The sequence below is a fragment of the Panthera onca genome, chromosome D3 (assembly GCF_046562875.1).
Source record: "Panthera onca isolate mPanOnc1 chromosome D3, mPanOnc1 haplotype 2, whole genome shotgun sequence".
Lineage (NCBI taxonomy): Eukaryota > Metazoa > Chordata > Mammalia > Carnivora > Felidae > Panthera > Panthera onca.
The window spans coordinates 20,059,736-20,086,647 of NC_138350.1; the positions used below are offsets into that span (position 1 = coordinate 20,059,736).

At 40.4% G+C, this 26,912-nt stretch overlaps 1 protein-coding gene and 1 pseudogene across 1 annotated transcript in view; both read right to left on the bottom strand.

Moving 5' to 3' along the window:
• SLC5A1 (solute carrier family 5 member 1) overlaps positions 1–26,912 on the bottom strand; it is a 71,398-nt gene that overhangs the window by 12,179 nt on the left and 32,307 nt on the right. The window contains exons 6-13 of the mRNA XM_060612604.3: positions 21,848–21,953; positions 19,139–19,219; positions 17,548–17,768; positions 17,171–17,306; positions 15,676–15,783; positions 10,496–10,646; positions 8,106–8,274; positions 1,469–1,684 (exon numbers count right to left, since the gene is read on the bottom strand). Coding sequence (XP_060468587.1) covers positions 1,469–1,684; positions 8,106–8,274; positions 10,496–10,646; positions 15,676–15,783; positions 17,171–17,306; positions 17,548–17,768; positions 19,139–19,219; positions 21,848–21,953 — 1,188 coding nt within the window. The remainder of the gene's footprint in view (positions 1–1,468; positions 1,685–8,105; positions 8,275–10,495; positions 10,647–15,675; positions 15,784–17,170; positions 17,307–17,547; positions 17,769–19,138; positions 19,220–21,847; positions 21,954–26,912) is intronic.
• On the bottom strand, positions 20,660–21,150 carry LOC132665533 (non-histone chromosomal protein HMG-14 pseudogene; annotated as a pseudogene).

Sequence of the window (26,912 nt, forward strand, 5' to 3'; positions counted from 1 at the left end):
AAAACAACAACAAAAAAAGAGGTATCGTAGTTTCTCAGTACCAACAAAAACATAGATTAACAGTTCCATCTACAACATTATTTCTAAATATGGATACTTCGATGTGAATTATACACATGAATTCACATTGTGTGATATTATATTCAGAGACTAAGAGACTGCCTTGAATAAAGAAATTTTTGTTGAATGAATGAACTCTTCTCACCTATGATAACCAAATTGTTCCTTTACACTTATTTGTCTAGACCAACAGTATAAGAGTAGAGTTTTATACTATGTGTTTGTTACCTTATAAGGACATAATCTGTAGAATTATGAGCCATATTAGAATAGAGTAGAGCTGGAGACACAGCTTCTATGGACATGAAACCAGAAACTCGTAGAAGTCTGAAAATCAATTTAATGTGTTCATTCTACCCATGACCTCTTTTGGTGACTACCTTCCTTTCTCTACTTCAAGAGGAATCATGGAGCTAAATGTGCTTGGGGCTGCAATACTTGCAAACACTGAGACATCAGGAAGCATTAAAAACAACACAAAGAAAGCCAGTTGACAGATTCAGCAAAAAAACATAATGGCGGTTCTTCTGCTATAAAAGCAGTCTTTGTTTTACATCAAGATTGGTCACAGCTTTGAAAAATTCATAATGAGGTTGAAGGTCTCTTAGGGATTCCATAAGTCCCTGTGACTAAAAAGTCACTTTCTCTTTCTCTATGGGCAAAAATGACCTTGGCTAACTCTCTAGCTCTGTTCCTAAGAAACCTTAAAAAGGTAAAATGTCAGCTGTACTGAGCTACCAGACTATACTGCTTATGGTAAAAATGACCCATAATGGGAAATCTTCATCTGCATTAGGAGGGCTGTGAATAAATCTTAAACCAAGGGTGACATCTAGAGTTAAAGGAGAGTATTTACTATTTTTGGAGTCTTGAATCAATTGGACTTTGATATTGTTTGAAATTTCTCAAACTATACGGGTAATTGTTTGGAAGCTTAATTGGAAAAAATTAAGGGAATATCATACTTCAAATTTCCCTGAGTGTGGTGATTTTTGTAACTAAGTATATCCCTTGCTGGGACCCCTGGAAGTCATGCCATGGGACTATTAGAAAAAATCTAAGTTCCTATTTGAGATATGAGCATCTCAGCCAGGGTAGCCCCTGTGCTCACCCATGTGATCTCATGCCCTTGTGTTGTGCTGTCACTCAGGGTAAAGGATCCAGAGAATACCCTTTCAACTGAAATTTGAACTACTATGAAAACTTCTGCCAAAGACACATGCTTGATACTGCTTTGCTGGCACACCATGTTTTCTGTTCTGTGTCTTTCTACGTAAAACAAATTGCAAGCATGGGCTATTTTAGTCATATGAGTGCAAATGTCTAATTGAGCAAAGGGCAACCAAGGTGGGTGTTGCAGCATGAACATGAAACAAGGGCAGGACACCTCCCCAAAATGGATACTCACATGTACATCTGGAATGGGTTTGGTGAAGAGAGACACAACCACAATGACGATGATAGAAATGACAAAAAGGATGATGGCAAAATACAGGTAGTGCACACCACAGATAATTTTGGGACAGTTGCTGGGCTTCATGCAGCTCCCAGTTCCATAGGAAAATTCAGCCACCATACGGGACACCCCAATCAGAAATCCTATGATCAGTCCCCAAAAGGCTCCCTGTGAAAGAAAACCCTGGGTTAACCAATACCGAACACACAAAACAGCTGGGCATTCCTAGGGGGACAGAGGCAAAGGAACAAAAATGAAACAAATGATATCTTCAGGCCATCTGAAGCCAGAACACTGGAGTTCAGAATACGGCTAGGAGTGTGATGTCAGGCCTAAGCCTTTCAGCAGGTGTGTTTATCATGTTTCAGTGATGTGATTTTACCTGGGTCTTAAAATGAGGATTCATAATATAATGGGGTACAGTGTCTAATAACTGGTGTTGAATGTCAATCCAAAGATTTAATTCCAAAAATTCCCTTTAATTTTAAAAGTAATTTGAATCTCTCTCCCTGTAGCTACTACCACCATCAGCTTCCAGATTTAGCCATGTTCAGATGCAACGTAATTACTTGTGAAGTAATATGTATTCCTTGAATACACTGAAAAAAAAAAATTGGGTCTTTTGGAGATGGAAGAGAAAGGAATGTTTCCATCAAGATATAAATACTACTTTCTTCATTAACCTCTTTTAAGATCCAAAGTCACTGTTTTTAATTTGAGAACATAAAACTATACTATGTGTTTTTACATTAAGCTTTGGGTTTTCATATTAGAAATATGGAAAACTTTAAGAGACTAGAATTATTGGGGGACAATTTCTCAGGGTTTTTTTTTTAACCCTTTCCACCCTTCCTTCCTTCCTTCTCTCTTACCTTCCTTCCTTCCCTCTACCCACTCCCCCTTTTTTTGGTCAGTCCTCACCTAGAGAACCAGGTCTGAATCTAGACACCCACATTTTAAAAGGAGCAGTGACAAAGTAGAGTGAATTCATAGAAAGGTGGGAAGAAAGAGCCTTCATGTCAAAGGTTGATTCTTGAACTCTGCTAGCCACAGGTACCCCTGCACTTTATATCCCAGATGTTCTGCATTATCATGTCATGAGTATTTATGTCCTGGGTCTTTGCACAGGTCATTATATCTGGGAAAGCATAGGCTCTTCCCTTCCTAGTAACCTTGTTCTCACTTAAATGTCCCCTCTCGCCCTCCCAAGACAGAATTGGGCAGGCCCATCCTCCTTGCTGTGACTGCACTGTAGGCACACCTCCATGCCAACACTGATCCCACTGCTATGGAATCATTCATTCACTTACTTCTCTTTCTCCCCATCTGAACTGAGAAGTTGCCCAGAGAAGGAAACAGAACTTATTCCCTTTGTGTTGCTAGTGCCTATTTCTATGTCTGGCATCTGGAAGTATCAGATAGATAGATAGATAGATAGATAGATAGATAGATAGATGATAAGCAAAAAGAAAAAGACATTCCCCATTAACCCCCCATACACTTATTCATTCAAAAAAATATGTTTTTACTTTAGTTTGTATAAATAATATTGATAAAATCTGCTCTAGAGCTTTCCTTCTCTCTTGGCAATTAGCCTGTTCCTGTTCTTTTAGTCTTATTTGCAAGAGGCCCTTGAAAAATCTGGGAAATCTTTGACATTTTCCTCAAGATTTAGAGTCACCCTCATCAAACACAATCTCTGACCTGTCCTGAGAATCACTTTGCAGTCTCTACATGTTACTCTCCAGAGACTCTAGGCAAGGGTTTTTCACCCTCAGCACTGTGACATTTGGGCTTGAAAATTCTTTTGGGGGTGGGAGGTGAGCATGGGAGAAGCTGTCTTGTGCACTGTAGAAAGTTTAGCGGCATCCCTGGCCTCCACTCACTAGACAGCAACCCAAATCATAGCAATCCACCCAAATCATAGCAATCAAAACTATTTGCCAGACATCGCCAAATATCCCCTGGGGAAAGGGCAAAATCACCCCCAGTTGAGAACCATTACACTGTATCCCAATTCTTAGCCTTATTTTTTGAATGCCCCAGTCCTTTGTTGAATTGAATCTGTTTTTGGTTCGTGGCAATACCCAACTGGGCTTTTAGCCATACTTTACTAACTTACATTTTAGAAATCTCTCAGCTTCTGCCAATATCTATTGAAATATATCCTAAGATTGTACCCATTTTTCTAACCTGTCATAACTTGCAGGTTTTTTTCTTATTTTTCAAGGGTGTTTATCTGTGCATGCAGTTTTGTGATACCAGCAAATCTGGACTATGTTCCTAATGGCAAATGTTGAAGGAAGAGAGGCACATGTGGTAATTTTATACTTCATATCTGGGTCACTCCAGTGAGGTATTTGTTTCTGTCCTATTGGGAGAAAGAATTTATCTCTAACCAAAAATATATCATCATTTATACTGCTTCAGACAATAAGCTACATAGTCAACACCCCATTCCATCCCAGCCTTCCTCAGACATGTAGGCGGTTTGATACAGAGAGAGCTGAGCAACACTTCAGTCAGAAGGCATATCCAAAGACATCCTTTTCATGGTTCAAAACCTGTGACAGCACTCCACTGAAAATCCAAACTCTTTAGCCTGGCTTTCAAAGGAGCCATTCCTTTTTTCCCCAAAAACTTTTATTTAAAGGTTGTTCTTTCTTTTTTTTTTTTCTTTGAGAGAGAGAGAAAGAGAGACAGAGAGAGAGAGAGAGAAAGAGAGAGAGAGAGTGTGTGTGTGTGTGTGTGTGTGTGTGTGTGTGTGTGCGTGTTTGAGCAGGGAAGGGGCAGAGAGAGAGAGAGAGAGAGAGAGAGAGAGAGAGAGAGAGAGAGAATCCCAAGCAGGCTCCATGCTGTCCAGCACAGAGCCTGACACAGGGCTCAAATTATGAGATCATGACCTGAACTGAAACCAAGAATTGAATGTTTAACCAACTGAGCCACCCAAGCACCCCCCAAATTTTTATTTAAATTCTAGTTAGTTAACATATAGTATAATATTGGTTTCAGGAATAGAATTCAGTGATTCATCACTTACATACAACACCCAGTGCTCATAACAAGTGCCCTCCTTAATACTCATCACCTAGCCCATCCCCACTTACCTGCCTCCATCAACCCTCAGTTTGTTCTCTATCATTAAGCATCTGTTATGGTTTGCTTCCCTCTTTTTTTCCTTCCCATATGTTCATCTGTTTTGTTTCCTAAATTCCACATGAGTGAAATTATATGGTATTTGTCTTTATCTGATTGACTTATTTCATTTAGCATAATACACTCTAGCTCCATCCACATTGTTACAAATGGCAAGATTTCACTATTTTTTATAGCTAACTAATATTTCATTGTGTGTGTATATATACTATATATATATATATATATACATATATATATATGTATATATATATATATATATATATATATATATATATATATTCATCAGTCAATGGACACCTGGGCTCTGCTCTTTTTATAGTTTGGATATTGTTGATAATGCTGTTATAAACATTTGGTTACATGTACTCCTTCACATCTGTATTTTTGTATCCTTTGGGTAAATACCTAGTAATGTAATTGCTGAGTCTCAGGGAATTTCTATGTTGGGCTTTTTGAGGAACCTCCATACTGTTTTCTAGAGTGTTTGCAACTAGTTTCATTCCCATCAACATTCCCATTTCTCCACATCCTCACCAACAACTGTTGTTTCTTGTGTTGTTAATTTTAGCCATTCTGACAGGTGTGCAGTAGAATCTCATCATGGTTTTTTGTATTTCCTGATGATGTATGATGTTGAGCATCTTTTCATGTGTCTGTTAGCTATCTGGATGTCTTCTTTGGAAAAGTGACTATTCATGTCTTTTGCCCCTTTTCTTAACTGGGTTGTTTGGTTTTTGAGTGTTGAGTCTGATAAGTTCTTTATAGATTTTGGATACTAACTCTTTATCAGATATGTCATTTGCAAATATCTTCTCCCATTCCACAGGCTACCTTCAGTTTTGTGCATAAGCTTTTTATCTTGATGAAGTCCCAGTAGTTCATTTTTGCTTTCATTTCCCTTGTCTCTGGCAACATGTCTAGTAAGAAGTTGCTGCAGCCGAGGTCAAAGAGGTTGCTGCTTTTTTCTCCTGTAGGATTTTGATGGCTTCCTGTTTCACATTTAGGTCTTTCATCCATTTTGAATTTATTTTTGTGTATGGTTCAAGAAAGCAGTCCATGTTCATTCTCCATGTTGCTGTCCAGTTTTCCCAAAACCATTTGTTGAAAGGACTGTCTTTTTCCCATTGCATATTCTTTCCTGCTTTTCAGAGATTAGTTTACCATATAGTTGTGGGTCCGTTTATGGGTTTTCTGTTTTGTTCCATTGATCTGTGTGTCTGTTTTTGTGCCAGTACCATACTGTCTTGATGACTACAGATCTGTAATATAGCTTGAAGTCCAGAATTGTGACGCCTCCAGCATTGATCTTCTTTTTCAACATTACTTTGGCTATTGTGGTTCCATACAAATTTTAGGATTGTTTGTTCTAGCTCTGTGAAAAATGCTGGTGGCATTTTGATAGGTATTGTATTGAATATGTAGATTTATTTGGGTAGTTTAAACATTTTAACATTTGTTCTTCCAGTGCATGAGCATGGAATTTTTTCCCATTTTTTTGTGTGTGTCTTCTTCAATTTCTTTCATAAGTGTTCTATAGTTTTCAGAGTACAGATCTTTTACCTCTTTGGTTAGGTTTATTCCTAGGTATCTTACTGTTTGTGGTGCAATTGTAAATGGGATTGATTTATTGATTTCTATTTTCTGCTGCTTCATTATTGGTGTATAGAAATTCAACAGATTTCTGTACATTGATGCTATATCTTGTGATTTTTCTGAATTCATGTATTAGTTCTAGCAATTTTTTGGTGGGGTCTTTACAATTTTCTACATAGAGTATCATGTCATTTGCAAATAGTGAAAGTTTGACTTCTTCCTTACCAATTTGGATATCTTTTATTTCTTTTTGTTGTCTGATTGCTGAAGCTAGGACTTCCAACACTGTTAAATAGTAATAGTGAGAGTGGGCATCCCTCTCTGGTTCCTGATCATAAAGGAAAAGCTCTCAGTTTTCCCCCATTGAGGATTATATCAGCTGTGGGTCTTTCATATATGGCCCTAATGATGTTGAGGTATGTTCCATCTATCCCTACTTTGTTGAGGGTTTTATCAATAATTTTAAGTTTTGTCAAATCCTTTTCTGCATCTATTGAGAGGATCATATGGTTCTTACCCTTTGTTTTATTAATATGGTATATCATGTTGACTGATTTGCAAATATTGAACCACCCCTGCAGCCCAAGAATAAATCCCACTTGATCATGGTGAATAATGTACTTTTGGATTCGATTTGCTAGTATCCTGTTAAGAATTTTTGCATCCATGTTCATCAGGGATATTGGCCTATAATTTTCCATTTTAGTGGGATTTTGCCTGGCTTTGGAATCAAGGTGATGTTGGCCTCATAGAATAAGTCTGGAGGTTTTCCTTCCATTTCTATTTTTTTTTTTTTTTTGGAACAGTTTGAGAAGAATAGGTATTAACTCTTCCTTAAATGTCTGGTCAAATTCCCTTAGGAAGCCATCTGACCCTAGACTTTTGTTTGTTGGAGACTTTTAATTACTGATTCATTTCTTTGCTGGTTATGGGTCTGTTCAATTTTCTATTTCTTCCTGTTTCAGTTTTGGTAGTTTGTATGTTTCTAGGAATTTGTCCATTTTTTCCAGATTGCCCAGTTTGCTGGCATATAATTTTTCATAATATTCTCTTATAACTGCTTGTATTTCTATGGTGTTGGTTGTGATCTCTCCTCTTTCATTTGTGAATTTATTTGGGTCCTCAAAGGAGCCATTCCTAATTTAACTCTAACCTGTCTTTCTAGCATGTCTTCCATTATCCATACATACAAACTTTCTCTCAAGCCAGGTGAGATTCCTTTCAAGCCCCTGACCCTCACCCTTACCTTTGCACTTCCACCTCTGAGCCTCAGGAAGGTGCTGTTCTCTCTGCTTTGAATGCCCTCTCTTCCCTCTCAGTTTCAGTTCATGTTGATATAGCCTGAGAATCCTTTCTTATGTTCTATGCCATATTTTATCCCTCAATTACTATCTACCTTATGCTATTTTGCATATAAACTGCTTGAGCACCAGGACTTCATCCTTCACTGGGCCCTGAGAGTTACCAGCTGGAAAGCCAAGCTCACTGAAGAACCACTGAAGGTAGCCTATGTTAAGACTTGCTCCTGAGCTGCTTACCCAGGGGCTACAAACTTCCTAGGGAGTGTCATGTTGTCAGGTCAAAATCACCAAGATTACATGGAAAATGTACATCATTAGTTGGGAATGAGTTTGGAAGCTGCAGCAAGGAGGAGTGGGAGTCCAAAAGAATGTGAACCTAGGAGAGCCCTGAAGCCTTTCCCATACAAACCCTCAGCAGCACATCTTCCTGCTTGAGATCTGTGGGAAATAGAATCCCTCTCACAGAGAATATATCAATCTGGGTGGGAATTTCTGTGTCAGAGTGGTTTTTCGGGGCATGCATAAATGATACCTACCTGTTCATTGACTCTCTTGCAGAAAATAGCAAGCAGGAAGACAGCTGCAATGGGCGGTCCCAAGTAACTGGTAATGGACTGGATGTAATCAAAGAGCTGCCCACTTTGCGCTGACTGCACAATGGGCACCCAGGCAATGCTGATGCCAGTCAGCACCAAGATGAACAACCTGAAATCAAAGCCCCCACAACAGAATGTCAATAAATGGCTCTGTGTGAATAAATATATATCTCTATGTATCAGGTGTGTGTGTGTGTGTATACACAGATATATAGGGAGATAGATAGATAAATGTATATATTTATATATGTGTATATGTAATTTCATTTATTATATATCATATATACATGGTGTGTGTATGTGTGTGTGTGTGTGTGTGTGTGTGTGTGTGTAATATGATCATGGCAAGGAAAAATAATTAGCAAATTCATTCTTGAGGCTTTTTTCCTCTGTATGCTGCCTCCTTGGGAAAGTCATCTGTGCCTATGAATAACTGAAATGCACTTGACTTTCAATAGTAACCTAAACCAGCCACTGGCATAAAAGAATCACACTTTGACAAGCAGTAGTGTATAGGAATAAATGTATGGATTACATTTATCCAGACAATCCTGGATTCACATGATTTTCTCTCTGCAACAAAGGACACCTTGCTTAACCTCTCTGAGTCTCAATTTCTCCATTTGTGAATTTGGAATAATATGACTGACCTTGCTATTTTGGAATAAGGATCAACTATAGTAGAACACCTAGCAAACAGTAACCACTCAATAAATAGTAAAGACTATAATTTTTATTTTCTTCTTCTCCTCCTTCTCCTTTTCCTCCTCTTCTTTGTAATAAAATGAAAACCACAAGCCAAAAAGAGTTTATAAAGGAATGGACACTACCAAGTATTTCCGATTCTCCTCTCCTTGAGTTTCACTTCAAGTCTTGAAGAGATTGGAGGATTCCCTTAAAAGCTCCTCTTACTTGTGCTCTTGATTTAATTAGAAAGAGGGCTATGATTCCCTTCCCTTACTTACATGAATTTAAGGCAAGAGTCTTAAACTAACCTTCGTAAAGCAGTGTTTTCACTCATATATTTCTCCCTCTGGAATGTCCTTCCACTGCCCCCCATTTACCCACTACCCACCATTTTGGACTTAGTTCAGGTCTCCCTCCTCCAGGAGATTTCCTCAAGTACTGCATGCCATGCTTACCTCTCCCTTCTCTGAGCTCTTGATTGCTCTTACAGTCCCCATAGCAAAGTTTGGGATTGTTTCCTGTAAGCCTGTCTAGGGCAAGGATAAGCCCCAGGGCAGCAGTCATGGAATACACAAAAATGTGAGCTCCAACAATCTCAGAGCCAAGCAGGCCAGCCCTGCTTTGGCCAACCCAAAACAAAACAAAAAAAAAGGTTCTCTTTCCATGTTCATCTTGAGCCTTATAGATAACAGGAAAAAAATTATGAAGTCGTTTCTAAGGGAAAAACCATTCAGGGTGATAGTGCTGCCTTCTGTGAAGCAAAGTAGTAGACTCTGGCCTGGTCAGATCTCCCCTGGGTGCCAGGTATTTCATCACCTGAGAGTGGCCTGTCATTTTCCCTTTCCTTCCTTTGCCCTAATCTTACTGATGAGACCTATGAGATGGCAGCCCATACCCCTTCTGCACTCACTGTGAAACTTTCCCTTGACTGATATCACACAGACTTGATCCTCCTGATCTGAAGAAGTTGACCTGCCATAGCCCCACAAAGAGGCATTGCAGAGCTTTGGTTAGTACTCTATCCAGAGCAGCCACTCTATGAATTATGAGCACCTCCGACCCATGTACCAACTCTTCTGGCTTTCAGTATCCTATTGTGTCCATTATCCCATTTGGCAATAACGAATGTACACATAGTATTGTGCTTTAGACTTTACAGAGCATGTTCTCAAGCATACTATCACTTGACCTTCATAATGGTCTAGCAAAATGTTGCAGCAAAGGGTCAAGGCATCAGAGGCATCTGGGCCTCAGAGATGGCCCATATGAAAAGCTATAGTGTAGGACTGAGGGGGGTCACATGGGAAAGGATAATGAGCCTTGGACAAGGACTCAGTTGGTCTGAGTTCCAATCCTGGCTCTGCCACTGTCCAGACTGCCTGGATTTAGGCAAGATGAGCCTCATTTTTTTGTTGATAAACTGAGGGTTAGACTAGATGATTTCTGATGCCACATCTTACTCCAAACAGGCATTGTTTGATGATCTTCAATTTAAAATTAAATGCCACTGACATGCAAATATAACTAGCTACAGAGGTTACTCTCATTCTACCCAGGTATGTACCAATCTTCCCTAGCATGGGAGGCGGGGGGTGGGTACATTCAAGCTTTCATGGTGGGTGACAAGAAGAAGCTGCACTTACCTTCCTGCAATCATGAGTTCTTTTTCAGATGCTCGTTTTCGGATCTTGGTGTAGATGTCCATGGTAAAGAGGGTGCTGGCACTATTGAAGATGGAAGTTAGGGAGCTCATGAGAGAAGCCAACATGACTGACAGCATCAGGCCTCGCAGTCCTGGAAGAGAAGGAGGTTCTGAGTGGTACACAGAGTACCTCAGCTCTTTTGTACTTGGAAATTGTGAGGACTCAAGATTTGTCTGCCTTCTGAAACCATGCCATATTCTTTGATTTATCTCTCCAGAAAGGCTAGACATTTTAAGGAATGGACAATGGCTTTAACTTATATTGTTAGCCCAAAGCAATCAACAAAGAGATAGGGACAAAATATATATGAGGTAAATAGTTTGCAAATGAATGATGATGGTATGTGTGTGTGTTTCCATCTAAGAGGACTTTTATAAGGTCTTTTACTCAAAAAATTCATGGCATGGCAGAAAGATTCAAACTAGGATTCCAAAAATGAGGTTTTTGAGAAAGTGAAAAGTACGTAGAATAGAAGGAAATATTGCAATTCATATATCTAATAAGAGTCTAGTATGCAGAATATATGCATAAAATGTGTAACTGAATATTAAAAAGACAAAAAATCCAATTAAAAATGGACAAAGGACTTGAATAGAGATTTCTCCAAAGAGTTTCTCAAAAAATTAAAAATAGAACTATCTTATGACCAGCAATAGCACTACTAGGAATTTATCCAAAGGATACAGGAGTGCCGATTCATAGGGACACATGTACCCCAATGTTTATAACAGCACTTTCAACAATAGCCAAATTATGGAAAGAGCCTAAATGTCCACCAACTGCTGAATGGATAAAGAAGATGTGGTTTATATATACAATGGAATACTACTTGGCAACAAGAAAGAATGAAATCTGGCCATTTGCAGCAATGTGTATGGAACTGAAGGGTATTATGCAAAGTGAAATAAGTCAGTCAGAGAAAGACAGATACCATATGTTTTCACTCATATGTGGAACTTGAGAAACTTAACAGAAGACCATGGGAGAAGGGAAGGGGAAAAAATAGTTTCAAACAGAGAGGGAGGCAAACCATAAGAGATTCCTAAATACAGAGAACAAACAGAGGGTTGTTGGGGAAGGGGGTGGGAAAGAGGGGGGAGATGGGTGATGGGCATTGAGGAGGGCACTTGTTGGGATGAACACTGGGTGTTGTATGTAAGCGATGAATCATGGGAATCTACCCCCCAAACCAAGAGCACACTGTATATACTGTATGTTAGCCAATTTGACAATAAATTATAATTTAAAAAAAGAAAGAAAGAAATTTCTCCAAAGAAGATAAACAAGTAGCTAATAATCACATGAAAATATGCTCAACATCAAGGAAGTTCAAATCAAAACCACAATAAGATACTACTCTGTATCCACTAGGGTGGCTGTAATAATAATTTTTAAAAAGGACAGATAATAACAAGTGTGGGTGGAGATGTGAAGAAATAGGAGCTTCATACATTGTTGACAGTAAGGTAAAAGGGCATAGCCACTGTGCAAATAATCTTGCAGTTTCTCAAAATAAACATGCAGTTACCATATGACCCATTAATTTCACTCCTAGGTGTCTGCCCAAAAGAAATAAAAACATATGTCCACATAAAAACTTGAACATGAATGTTCACAGTGGTATTATTTATAATAGCCAAGTAGAAACAGTACAATGTCCATCAACTGATAAATGGATAAACAAAATGTGATATGTCCATGCAATGGAATATTATTTATCAATAAAAAGGAAGGAAGTATTTACACATGCTATGACATGGATGAACCTTGAAAACATTATGCTAAGTGACAGAAGCAAGACAAAAAGGACAACTATTGTATAATCCCACTTATATGAAATTCTCAGAGTAAGCAAATTCATAGAGACAGGGAGTATACCAGTGATTGCCTAGGGCTAAGGAGTTTGGGGTGAAATATGGGATGATTGCTAATAGGTACAGGATTTCTTTTGGAGATGATAAAAATTGTCTGTAATTGTGGTGATGGTTGTACAACTCTGTGAATATACTTAAAAAAACCACTGAATTGTATACCTTAAGTGGTTAATTATGTGGTATGTGAATTATAATTCAGTAAAACTGTCATCAAAAAAAAAAAGACAAGGGTGTGTTTCCAACTCTGACCCCAAGCAAGTTATGCCAATCTCTAGGCCTCATCTCCTAATATGTTAAATGGGGATAATACTACACTTGCCCAAATCAGAATAAGAGATTGTTCTTAAATTTTTCCCAATCATGGCAAGCATGGTTGGCTATAATCTCTATTACTACTTCCATACCAAGGAGAGCATAAAGTTATCCCTGCTAGGTTGGAAGGCCAGGTCATGCTGAGAGCCCATCATAGAGAGTACAGTCTTAGAAGTAAAAGTAACCTTAGAGGTCACCTAGGCCTATCATCCATTGGTAGAATCCCTTCTACATTCTATCTGCCCAAACTCTCTAGCATTAGGAGATCTACTACCCCACAGGGAGTCTGCTCCCTCTTGGGCAGTCCTAACCAGGCTGTTATCTGCCTCTTTGTGGCCTTAGACACAGTCCTTATGCTACCCAACCAGAGAGGTCTTATCTTTCATCCACTTTACCATCTTTCATATATTCAAAGATAACTCGTGTCTTCTTGAACTCTCTCTTCTCCACACTAAAGATCCTCAGTTTCTTATAATACTCTTTATAATTGGGTTTGGGGGACCCAAATATACAGAACTTGACATATTACCTCTATTAAACTTTAGCTTATTACATTTGAGTCAACATCCCTGCCTCTTGAGATCTTTTTGGAAATGATTCTATCATTCCTCTAGATTTGTATCTATAAATAATTTTATAGTTGTTTTTATCTACAGCCTTGCAAGAAGAAAAATAAAGGCTGTCTCCTTCAATTATTTTGTCATTTGTTGGGAATTTTTTAATCGTCCTTCCTGAGTTTGTACCACATGGACCACAGACTATTGGAGCTATAGAAGGAGTTATAAAGATCCGCTAGTCTAATTCCCTCACTTTTCAGTTGGTAAAACAAAAGTGCATTTCGGGGCACCTGGGTGGCTCAGTCAGTTAAGCATCTGATGCTTAATTTCAGCTCAGGTCATGATTTTACAGTTTGTGGGATGGAGCCTCACATCAGGCTCCATGCTGACAGCGTGAAGTCTGCTTGGGATTCTCTCTCCCTCTCTCTCTGCTCTTCCCCCGTTTGCATGCACATGTGCACACACGTGTTCTCTCTCTGTGTCTCTCAAAAGACATAAGTAAAAACATTTAAACAAAGGTCCCTTTCAAGGAGTTAGTAGGTAGGGCTTCAAGCCTAGTTCTGCCATTTGTTCAGGGTTTCTTCACCAGTTAATTGTTAAGCTGGGATAGAGCTCTCCCCTTTGTACTCTTATCAAACTATTTTTCACTCAATAAATATTTGTTGAACATAATTTTACAGTGGTCCGGGCATGAAATAATGGTATATCAGTGTAGGGTGATACTACACTGGAAAGAGATAGATGAATATAAGAGATATTTAGGCAGCAAAATGGACAGAATTTAGTGACAGACTGGTGGGACAACATTTACTGGCCAAGTGGAGGAGACTGAATCTTCAAATGAGACAAAAAGTTGCAGCCTAAAGGATAGGGGTAAAAAGACAAATAGGAGAACATAGTATTATGGCATCCAAGAGAAGAGAATAACATAAGAAAGATGAGTGATCAATAATGCTGAATGCTACTGAGGGGTCAAATAAGATAAAGAATGAAAAATATCTATTTAATCTAGTACAGGCAGGTCATTGTCGATTTCAGTGTTTACAGAAGCCAGATTCCAGCTGAAGGTTAATGAATGGCAATGATACATGTAAACACACAGCATTTTGTTGTCTTGCATGCCATGCATCTTTCTGTCATGTACAATTCACTCGCATACAGTGTTCAGAAATACCTACAGTCCTCACCAAGGATCTGCCAATCTAAAGAAATAACATAAACAGGGGTGCCTGGCTGTCTCTGTTGGTGGAACATGTGACTCTTGATCTCAGGGTTGGGAGTTCAAGCACATTGGGTGTAGAGATTACTTTTAAAAAAAAGTTTTTTAGCCTTAAAAAAAAGAAAAGAAATAACATAAACACCCCCCACATAGGCCAATGTAATCCAAATCAGAACTCTAAAAGAGCCAGCCGTGTGACTCTTCTAATTGCAACCTTAATTAATAAGCAGCCTGGCTCAGTTGAATAGTTAATGATTACCCCCATTTTTTTATAATTTTAATGCAAATGGTTTACCCAATCATACATCCAGTATGTGATTGAAAAAAAATTATTCAATTCCAGCCTTGAGCAGAGTTAAGCAAGCCAGACACTGAGTTGTTGTGTGGCCTTGGAAAAAATCATTTTCCTTCTGTAGGCCTCAGTTTCCTCAACTATAAAATGAAAAGGTTTGACTAAATAGTCTCTAGGTTTCCTCTCAGTAACAAAATTTTTAAGTTTCTTCTAAAACCTGATCAATACCTTTGAATTTCTGGTCTCCTGAAACCCGCTAACCTAACAAGATTTGCATCCCTTGAGCCAGAAATATATTTTTCTTAACATGAAACATGAACAGTAGTCCTACAGGTCTACACCAAAACTCTAACTATTCTGGACTCCAAGTACTCAATCTTTTAGTATAACACACTTCTCTGTAGTGAGAAGCCCCCTGGTGGCCCATCCATCTACTGTCTCCAACTTCTTCATTTAAAGCTAAAAATCACTCTGCATTTCTTTCCAGGTTTTTTCTTAGAACATCAATTCATTCCACAGGAAAAACTCCACTTAGTTCAAGCTTTCATGTTAATGTCTGTTGGAGAGCTAGAAAGACCATCTAGATAGCATGGAAAAGTCGTGATTTTCGCTAGCCCATTTTCAGTTCACCTCTTTTCCAAGATTGACTGATGGACACATGCCAGGTCTCATAGAGCTCAACCAAGTCATAAGCTGACTTCCACTGAGGGAAGACATGTTCAAAACCTGAGGACACCCAGAGGGAGGTGTCCTACTCGGCCCCAAGGCTCAGAAATGGCTTTTCCCCAGAGGGCTGCAGAAATCTACACTAAGTATAAGTCCAATCAGCCTCCAAAGAAAGACCCTGCCAGCAAGGTGACTCTCACCATTGGGCATGAGCTCCACTACCAAGGTCGGGTAAGCCATGTTGGTACAGCCAACTTCAGTGCCACAATATTTCTTACATTCCGAGGGGACGGTGCAGGCAACTTTTTCTGGAGAAAGATGAAAAGCCAGGTCAGTAAGTAGACATTGGGGAAATACTTCCAAGATTCGCTTTCTTAAAACAAGGCTTCAAACAAGACATTCCTGCCCATGGTCCTGAATTGGTTCCACAGAGAGTGCAGCTCCAAATTGAGCCCTTCTATGCCATGCCCCTGCCCCGCTGGTATGACTGTCTCCAAGATCTTACTGGGGAGAAAAAGGTTCTTAGGCAGAGGAAGGGGGAAGCAAAGCAATGCTCAGAGTAGGAAGTGAGGGGGCACAATCTTTAGCCTGGAACTCTCTACAGCTTAGCAGTAACTATTGTCTTGTTTCTCCTGAAAATCACAATGAAACTGTGGCTCCTAATTTTGAAGTTTATTTGAAGTAGCTTTTACAAGTAGGATTGAACACCAGATGACTGAGGGAATTCCTCACTAGGAATGCTGTTGGGTAGTACTTCTAAGATGTGAAAAATCTGGAGTGGAGAGAGACAGGAGGTAGTCTGGAAAGGGAAGGGGACATGATTTAGAAGCTTAGGGAAAATTTTAGTAACTTCTTTAGAATTAAAACAACAAACATTTATTATGTACCTACTATAGGTATATCCTTTAGTGCTGTTCCGTAGAGCACTGATTCATTATAGCACTGCCTCAAATATTAAGTGTGTTATATCTATTATATCATAAATTATTCAGTTAAGAATATTATTCTCATGACAGGTGAGCTAGTATAGGAGTATGAGATCACTATTAGGAGCATGATTAACAGCCAATGGCAGCAAGTACCCCCAGACTGTCCTGTCTTCAATTTGGAGAGAGCTTACCAAAGTTTCGCTCCATGGTGCTCTCTTTTTTGCCATTATTTCATATTCCAGGAAACAGTTTTGACCTATTATGGCTGACCCAAAAAAGCAAATGGAAATCTGGAGAAGCCTCAAAAGGGTCAAGAAAGACTCTATCACCCTAGATAGCAAAGTACAAGACTCGGGGCTCTTCAAGGAAATGGTCCAAGAAACAGGGCTCTGAGCACCAAGCAATTAGAGCCTGGGCAGGGTTCTTTGCCATTAAAGACACACCACCACGGCCTGAGTAAGACTGAGCAAAAAGTTAGTAAATATTAGCTGGAAGAAGCTACAGCTAGAGGTGTATCATGACTTCAGAGAATTTGGAAAAGGGAAGAAAGTAATTGTCAATGTAAGGAACCAGAAAGACAACCCCACAGGCTCTGCGACCTTAAGTTGTTTGCTATCTAAAGGGGGAATAATAATGCCTGGTAATTGTGGCAAGAAAAAAAAGAAGATGGCAGAAAAGAAAGAGAAGAGAGTTACAGGGCTTTAGAAGTTACACAGAGCCTGGAAAATGGAAGAGAGTGGCTGCTGAGTCTAGCAAAAGGCATCACCTGTGTACAGGATGCGGCTGATCATTCCCGGCATCACCATGAGGAACATAGGCAGCAGCTTCAGGTACCCACACATGACACAGCCGGCCTTCACATGAGACATGTTTTTGGCTGAGAGGCAGCGTTGCACAATGACCTGACAGAGAAAGCAGTGAGAGTGGGGTGCAGGCCAGAGACCCCTCAATGCCCTCTGGCTACTCCTAGCAACACTCCTACATGTCCTCGGCCCTTGGCCTGGCACCTCCTTGTCAGTAAGGCTCAGTGACCCCAGACCACATGAGCCCTGTTCTACCTTACCCACTACCACAAGCCACAGACAGGAGTCCCTGTAGAGACCTGGGAACACCCCGTCCACTCCACACATCCAGCATAGGTACCTGATCTGTGCACCAGTACCACAGGGCAAGGATGGACAACCCAAAGGTGAGCCCAGGCCATGGCAGGTCTCCAGTGAGGGGGTCTCGGAAGATGTGGAAAGAGTCAGCTCTCGGTGTATAACATTCTTTCTTGATGGTGATGTTTCCATCAGAAATCACAGTTGGAATGGCTTTCATGTACTTTATCATGAAGGTATCATACCCTCCCACTTCATGAAAAGCTGGAAAACATCAGCAACAAACATCCTGAAACTCTCAACTCTTAATTCAAGTTTCTTCCTGTGAATGCCTGAGAAATCACCCTCGCAGTGTGGTCTTGGGCAAGTCATTTTCCCAACCTGGGCTTCAACCTTCTCATCCACAGAATGGGATTATTAACCCTGCCCAACCTCCTTGTGGGGCTACTGTGAGGGTCCAAAACAATAACCTGTAAAAGTATTTCAACCATAAACCTTTTTAAAAAGAGAAAGGATTTGGGGCACCTGGGTTGAACGTCTGACTCTTAATTTCGGCTCAGGTCATGATCTCATGGCTCATGAGTTTTGCTAGTGCAGAGCCTGCCTGGGATTCTCTGTCTACCTCTTTCTCTGCCTCTCTCTCTCTCTCTGTCTCTCAAATATAAATAAATAAACATTAAAATTTTTTTAATTAAAAAAGGGAAAATACTTGAATTATTAAAAGAAAGACCTTGGTTTTGAAGATTCAAGGCCTCTTTTCCCCTCCCTTTTGCTGTCAGCAGCAGCCTTTAAAATCCTGCACAGATTTTACAGCAATGTGGTAAGACAGACAGAGAAAGGGTAAGGAGTAAGGAGAAAGGGTAAGGAGCCCTACCACCTCTTGGCTGTGTGTCCTTGAATAAGGTATTCCAGCCTCTGCCCTGCTGAACCCCATGGACCACTGGGGGGAAACCAAATAGAAGCTCTTGGAAAGAAGAGAACAGAGAGTGGATAAGAGGCTTCACAGGACACACAGAGAGTACAGGCCCTCTTAAAAACAAAACGCATTTATATTCTCCCATAACAAGTACCTCTATATCTAGGGTCTCCAGTTTTGTCTTTAGGATTTCACAGACAAATAAAATTTCAAAATTGGAGTCAGGGGACAACACACAATGGCTAATTTTTAAAATTTTATCAAATAAGGACATAAACAAGAAAATGATCACTTATTGTCATTAATTCATAAAAGAAAGGATATTTAAGATTTGAATATATTTAGCCTGCTGGGTATTTAGCCTTATCCTTTTTTTTTTTTTTTTTTTTTTTTTTTGTCCAGTTTTTCTGTGGAGAGCAGACCATGACATCAGAGGCCCACATTGGGAACCACTGGCTCAGTCCATCTAGAGAGAGCAGTAGGGAATCCAGGTATTGTCTGGGCCAGGCCTAGTCTGAGATCTCCAGGGCTGAGGAAGGTGCCCCCTGTACACCCACAGTGATGGCCAATCTAGGCTGGACCACTCCCCTAGAGAGGGCAGAGGGTACCGGGCTTACTTCCCGGACCAGCAATAGGCAGGGAGGCTAGGCTTGCTTTTCTTTCCCTGGGCCTCTTACTCTGCCACCCCACCTCCCCAGTCTGCCCCAGTCCCACTTACCAAACCCGGTCAAGATAAAAGACCCCACCAGCATGATCACTGTCTGCAAGGTGTCCGTGTAAATCACAGCTGCCAGGCCCCCTAAGCAGGCAAAGGAGACAATATGTCTGACCTCATATAGGAGGACAACCTGTCAGCCTACCTCCTTTGCCCACTGCCTGCCCCTCTCCCTCTGCACACCCTCTGAGCACACCCCTCAGTCACCTGCCTAACTTTCCTTCCCTCTCTTGTTCTTTTACAGTAGTCTGCTACCCTGCATGTTCCCACACCTCCACTTTTCACAACGCTGGGAAGGCCTTGGAAATTGAATATTTCTCCCTGCTTGAGGAGGAAGAGTTTGATGCAACCATTTGAAGGTAGGAGATGGCTCAAAGGAGATGGTTATGGTAAGAAGCGTCTTCCACAGGGGCGCCTGGGTGGCTCAGTCCATTAAGTGTCTGACTTCAGCTCAGGTCATGATCTCACCACTCCTGAGTTCAGACCCTGTATCGGGCTCTGTGCTGACAGCTCAGAGCCTGGAGCCTGCTTTGGATTCTGTGTCTCCCTCTCTCTCTGCGCATCCTCCCCTCGTGCTCTCTCTGTCTCTCAAAAATAAATAAACATTAAAAAAACATGTCTTCCACAAACAAAGACAGGGAAGAGCAAGGAGTAGACATCTCTACAAGGTGTCTGGGGACTTTACTGAATCAACACATTTCAAAGGGCCACTAGCATGTCTGCTCTCTCTTTACTCAGACCATCTAAGTAACTTTTTTCTTCTTTCATAATTGAGTTTTTATTTGTTGTTCTGAGGATCAGTACAGACGATTCAATTTGTACACAATTCTTAACGTATGTACTGAAAACCTAAAAAAAACCATGTAGCTGTGGTTCTTTTCTCAAAGTTATTACAGTGAACTTCCAGCTTAAAATTGGAGGCAAATTTCCCTTAACAGTATATCAAGTACTGGTATCTTCAAATGTTGATATGCTGTTACACTGTTAAGTCCCATTAATTCACAATTTAATGTCATATACACTACATACTCAAATTTTCAATCTTGCACAAGACATTAACGAGGTTACTAGGAAACTGGACTACCACAACCAACATGTTACAGAATGCACAAAATTCTGACAGGGAGAGCCAAGATCAAGGAGTGGTTTTCTTTAGGAAACAATTCTAGCATAAACAACATGGGAATAGAAGTAATTTAAAATGTCCAAGACATATTAAATGCACGACTGACTCCAAGTTGCCATTTAGTATGCTTGGTATTATAGGATATAAAAACTACCCCATCTATGAATGTTAAGCTGACACCCAAGACGATCAAAGCCTCCCATATTCAATATCCCACTATTTTCTGGTTGTGCCAAAAAATAAACAGCGGCAAATGATTTCACCTCTTTAAAAAAAAAAAAAAAAAAAAAAAAAAAAAAAAAAAAAAGCATTTACACTTAAAAAATGGGATGAGGTGGGATTTCCTCCTTCTTAAAAATGTTTCTAGAGCTACTAAAAAACTTGCATTTACAAAATAGTTGATAAAAATATTCCTCTGGATTGTACAAGAAGGGAGACAGGGACCACTGGTAAGACATGGGATATGATACTAATCAGACTTGGCTTCTTTCTCTCCTACTTCATCAGAGGCTGGACTCTCCTCGTTTTTAGTTTCTCCGTTTTCTGCAGGTAAGAAGTCTTCTTTTGTTTCTTGGTTAGCCACTTCAGCCTGTTTTCCCTTTGCTCCCCTTTTCCCCTTTGTTTGCACTCTTTTGTCTGAAGATTTCTCCTTTCCCGCCGCCTTTTTTGGCTTCGCTTCCATTTTTGCAAAAGCAGGTTTAGCTGACCTCCTCTTGGGCTCCTTCTTCGCCGCCCCCTCGGCGGAGCTGACCTTCCTCTTGGGCATCGTGGCGGCGGGGCGGGCACGTGCTGGCTGCCTGGAGGCCGCCGCGCACCGAAAGCCTTCACGAAGCTGGGCTGCCTGGCCGCTACCACTCCTCCCGCCGCCCGAGCTGCTCTAAGTAATTTCTTGTCCCAAAAGCTGTGGGACTCCAGCTACACAGCAAACTTCATTACTGACCCAGCCCCCTCCCCAACCTAGAACAGAGTAACACTTCCGAAAAGGTGTCCCCAATTGCTCTTCCTGTCACTAGCTTCTCCATTCATCTCTTTAGTCTTCTTCTAAAATCTCTGTATGTGTCACTCCCTCCCTTCCTGCCTACAGTGCCTCCCAGTGGCTGTCACATCAAACCCAAAGCCTCCTTCTGGCTTCCAGGACCCTTGCACTGTGGCCTCATTTGAACTATCAGGACTTATCACCCACACACATACCCCAGGTACCTCCCATTGACCACCCATCTCCAGCCAAACACATCTACTTGCTCACACTGCCCCAAACGCATGCCATGCCCATTCCTGACTCCATTCCCTGCTCTCCCCTATCCCTGCACCTGGCACTCCCTCTCTAATTCTCCCAACTTCTATCCACAACCTGGAAGGCCAGGCCCTGCCCCACTTCCTAGAAGAAGCTGTCCTGACTATTCCACCCAACACTGGAGTTTTCTGGGGCCCCCGTATAACTTGTTAGGGCCTGAGAGTGGGGACTAAGCAAACACTCCATCCTAAAACTGTGTCCTGGGTGTATCTCTCTTTATTGAGAGAAGAAGCTATGTCTCCTAGGTCCTCCTCCTTTCCTGGGCTTCAGTTGAGTCATTTGTAGGACTCACCTGTGATCGTATAAAGACCAGTGATTGCCAATAAAAGAAAGATGGCCAAATACAGATCCAGACCCAAGGCCATGTTGATGAATATGGCCCCAGAGAAGATGTCTGCCTGGAAGGAGAGGAGAGACAGAGTTAGGAATGAGGGAAGCCAGCTGGCTGCAAGTTGCACCCAGGGTCTGACTGAGGCACTTCAGCTGCAGGGACAGAGAGGCAAACTTGAAAGGGGTAGCAGAAAGTGTTTCCTTAGTAATGTCAATGCTTGTGATTTCTGCAGCCCAATGTTAGACCACACATCCCTTGCCCTTTGGCTAAAATCCCCCAATTAGAGGTTCATGTTTTTATCCCTGGTTCAGAATATAAAAGACAAGTACTGCACATTTCCACATATATATGATATCTAAAATATGCAAATTTATAAAATCAAAGACTAGAATAGTGATTACCACAAAGGGGGGTTGGGGGACAGGGAAATGGGGAGTTATTAATCAACGGGCACAAAGTTTCAGTTAAGTAAGATGAATAAGTTCTAGAGATCTGCCATACAACATTGTGCCTATAGTCAACAATAATGTATTTTACACTTAAAATTTGTCAAAAAGATAGATGGCATGTTAAGTGTTCTTAACACAACAAAATAAAAAATAAAAAAATATTAACACTTCAGGATCATACTATATTTCTAGGTTTCTCGACAAGCTTTATTCAAGATGATAGTAGACATCCCACGGGAAGAAAAGATTCCCTGGTCAAAAAAGTCTATGAAATGCTGGATTAAACAAATTAAGGCAGTTTCTTTACTACACAATTTCTCTAAGCCTTTAAAATACAGCATGTACTGTGAATCCCCAGGAGAGGACCATGGGAAATGACCCTTCACAAACTTAATTAACTATGGAACTCTGTTTGCCAAGGAATAACTATTAACACCTTGAGGTTTGCCCAACCCACCTGTGGACTGCTGCTCTAAGCTATTATCCATCATTTACACCTCAGTGTGCAAAGGCTTATCAAATCTATTCCCAAAAGCAAGTTTGAGTGCTAGAGAGTCCATGAGAGGGAAACCCCACCCACACTCTGGAGCAGAGAGAAACTTTAGCAATATCATAATTTCATCTTCTCAGCCCAGATGGAGTCCGCCTTGACTCAAACACAACCAGAACATCACCAAGAATCTCTTGCATGGCAGGCTTGCTTCTAGGTGGTTTTATCTAGATTATCTCATGTAGCTTTAGGGAAAAGTGTTCCCTCTTCACCCCCAAATTCACCAGTTATGTTCTTGATGCTGTTCTCTTTCTCCTCCCTGCCTCATTTAGCCCCATAAAGAATCTTCTACCTGGCTGTATGGTGCAATTCCTAATTTTAACCAACAGAGAGCACTGGAGTCACCCAAAATGAATTTTTCATGGCAGCTCCAAAATACTACCAGGAAGGATAGGATTAAGGGATTTCTTAGTGAACCTTTTTTTCAAATCACTCGGTGTGAATGAAATTAGACCTCCCTTAGAAGCAATGCATGAGCTGTTTCATTGCATAAAACCTAATGTATTTCAGGGTGTGTAAAGGGCCACCCAGTCACAACCCTGGAAATGGTGCCCTTGCGTCTCCTCTCCATTCTTGGCTTCCCCACTTCCACCTCCTTACAGCTCCAGTGGTTCATCTCCCTGCCAAGCAAATCTCCTAGTCCCTGCCTCTATTACTTGGCAGAGAGCTTGTCTCACACCAACTCCAAGCATATGTGCAACTCTCCCTCCCAAGATGGGTCTCCTGAGTACTGGTGCCTTAGTTCCCCTGCAGATTCTCTAGCCCCAGGGGACCTAATATCATTGTCATTCCTGGTGGATGAGGAGAAGTAGAGTCAGAAATCCCACATAAACAAAGGCTGGTGGTCAGAGGACCTGGGTTTTAACACCAGTGCTGCCATTGTAGGCCTGAGTAACTTTGGATAAAACATTTCACCTCTCCACGTCTCTGTGTTCTCATTTTTAAAGTAAGCTCTGACTCTGAAGGTTTATGATTCACAGTGACTGGAAGTGGGAAAGTCCTGCAACCAAAGAAAGCATCCCCGCCCCCCCCCCAGGTCCTGGACCTGTTCCACCCAGTCCTCTAATGCCAAAGAGGAAGAAAGAGCCCCTGGCTGCACATTAGCCTAGCTAAAGGTGAAACGGCCACTTCTTCCTGACCCTGCACATTAACCCACTGGAATAATGATGAGTATTCATAATGCTGGACCCTCCCCTCCCATGCCTCTATATCATTACACAAAGTTATATCAGTTGAAGGGGCCCCATTCATTGATTACATAGGAGTGCTAGTAAGTGCATACATTTTTGTTTGGTGGATTAGCTAATAAGCATACGTGAGCAATAAAAAGATTCCAAGGCTGTTACTGCCTTAAAAATGCCTTTGGTTGGTTTGTTTTTCAGAGTAGTTCATTTGTAATGCTTTATGACAACATGCCATAGAAGACTGTGTTACCCTCATTAATATGTGCCTTCCTATCTTCAGTCACAAATAAGTAACACACAACTCCTAAGATAATGCTATAACTAAAGTCTACAAAGACTTATGGGAAGTGTTAGGCTAATGGAAATCTTGTCTTTATGATACTCTATTTCCAGCTAACAGGGCAGATAAAGAATTCCAAGAACACATTCCTCATGAATTGAAGAAACCTAAGACAAATTCTATCTCCCATGAGTCACTCCTAATTTCAGAAATGAATTCTGCCCTTTGAACCCTGAAAGCCAGCAGGAGTGCCTCCAGATGCCATGCCATACCTGAGCTCACATTAGTCCAGGCACTCTGACATTAGTCTTTGAATCCTAGGTACCCAAATTTTATGTGCTTTACTAGGGTTTTTTTTTTTCTCCATATCTAGGGAATTTTATAGTTTACCAAGTGCTTTCAGATACATTCATTGTTTTAATCTCCAAAACAAGGTAATAGGACAATATATTGGCTCCACTTTATAGATAAGAGAGACCAAATTTATGACATGCTCAAGAGCTAAAATCCAGTTTTCTGTCTCCAAGTTCAGTGACTTTGCCACAACATTAAGAGGTAAGGGCTTTTTTTTCTAGATTATTTTCTGCAGAGAGCAAGATATTTTATCATTTAAAAAAATTGTTTTACCTACTTTTAAGGTAAAATAATTTACGGGTATGGTTGGGAAAAAACAGCACAGAAAGCTATACACTGAAAAGTAAAAATGTCCCTACTTCCATGATTTGGACCAAAGGTGACCACTGTCAAGAGCTTTTGGTCCGCCAGAGGATTTCTAAATAGCTTGCTGAAAACTATGTCAACAGTTATGTTCCACAGTCCCCAAAATAATAATTATGAATGGGGCGCCTGGGTGGCTCAGTTGGTTAGGCGGCCGGCTTCGGCTCGAGTCATGATTTCATGGTCCGTGAGTTCAAGCCCTGCGTCAGGCTCTGTGCTGACAGCTCAGAGCCTGGAGCCTGTTTCAGATTCTGTGTCTCCCTCTCTCTGACCCTCCCCCGTTCATGCTCTGTCTCTCTGTCTCAAAAATAAATAAACGTTAAAAAAAAATTTAATAATAATTATGAGGATTGAAACATGAAAAATGTATACAGTTTGATAATAAGATGGAGAAGAAAGATGACAAAATGCTATGCACATTCCAACTGCAATTCTGTAAAGGATAGCACACATATGGGTGAGGCCACAATATGAAATATATGTATTAAAGCCATGGGATTATGGGTGCTTTCTCCTCCAGATTTTCTTAAATACCATTGTTTCATTTTTCTTACAGTTCAAAAGTAGGGGGAGCAGAAATTTAAAAACACATTATATTCTTTATGGGATATATAAATGTACATATATATGTAGTAAAAATATTAAAACAGACCAGAAGAAAACATACCAAGTTTAAAACATGTGCAACTTTTCAGAAGGAAGAAAACAAGGTCAAGAAAGATAGAGATAAGACTTCCATAATATCTGTAATATTTTATTTCTTTTCTGTAAAAATGACTGATTTTTTGAGATCTATAGAATCTGAGTGGTGGTCTTTGCTATATTAGTCTTTTTACTTTTTTGTATGTTTGAAGTATTTCATTACTTTTTTAATTTATAAAAGTAGAGGAATGAATAGGTAAATATACCACCAGCACTAGTAGAAAAGAACTCTCCTGTAATCCTATGGGATCATTTGTTTCTCAGCTCTTCCCAGATTGCTCCTTCTCTAAACTACTCTTAGCCCTTAATAAAGGGGGGGGAGAAAATAGAAGAAAGGAAGGAAAAAAGCAAATTTCCCCAATGCTGCTAAGCAAAACCAAATTGAAGTAAAATAAAAAACTATCACACTCTAGACCAGGGGTCAGCAAACTTTTTCTGTAAAGGATCAGGTAATAAGTGTTTCATGTTTTGTAGGCCATACAGTATCTGTCTAACCTGCTCAACTCTGCAGTCAAAGCATGAAAGCAGCTATGGACAACACAATATTGGCCATGATCCAATAAAACTATATTTACAAAAACAAGGAGTTAGATTCAGCTCAAAAGCTTTGTTCCTGTCGCTTTGAAAATTTGACTGAACCACGTCCATGGGATTCATGGGGAATAATAAAATTAAAGATTCAGTTGGGAAAACCTCTTGAGTTTTTTTCATAGGAGTTTTTTCATAGGAAAACCTATGAGTCTCTGACCATGAGCCTTGGGCAGATTACTTCATCTCAGCTCAGATGCTTTGAGATCCTGTGATTCTATATGTGTGCTTTTGCTGCCCATTCTGGTCCGAGTTGTATCTGAGCCCCCAATAAATCCTGCCTGGCAACGACATTTGAGATGAAAATCCCCATTGCTCAAATTTCTCTTTTCATTTGTGAAAGTGAATGGCTCAGGTAATAAGTATTCAAACTTTAAGCAAAATCCAAAGCTCTTATTTTCACTCAAGGATCCAAAATGGCCAGTGGAGTTGCTGTAAAAGTTTACTGCAGTCATGTTAATAGCCCCAGGAAACATAAATAGGGACATTCAGTCATCATGTGTAATGCATAAAGTCTGAGGCTTATCTCAAATGATTGTGCACACGTGAATAAGGT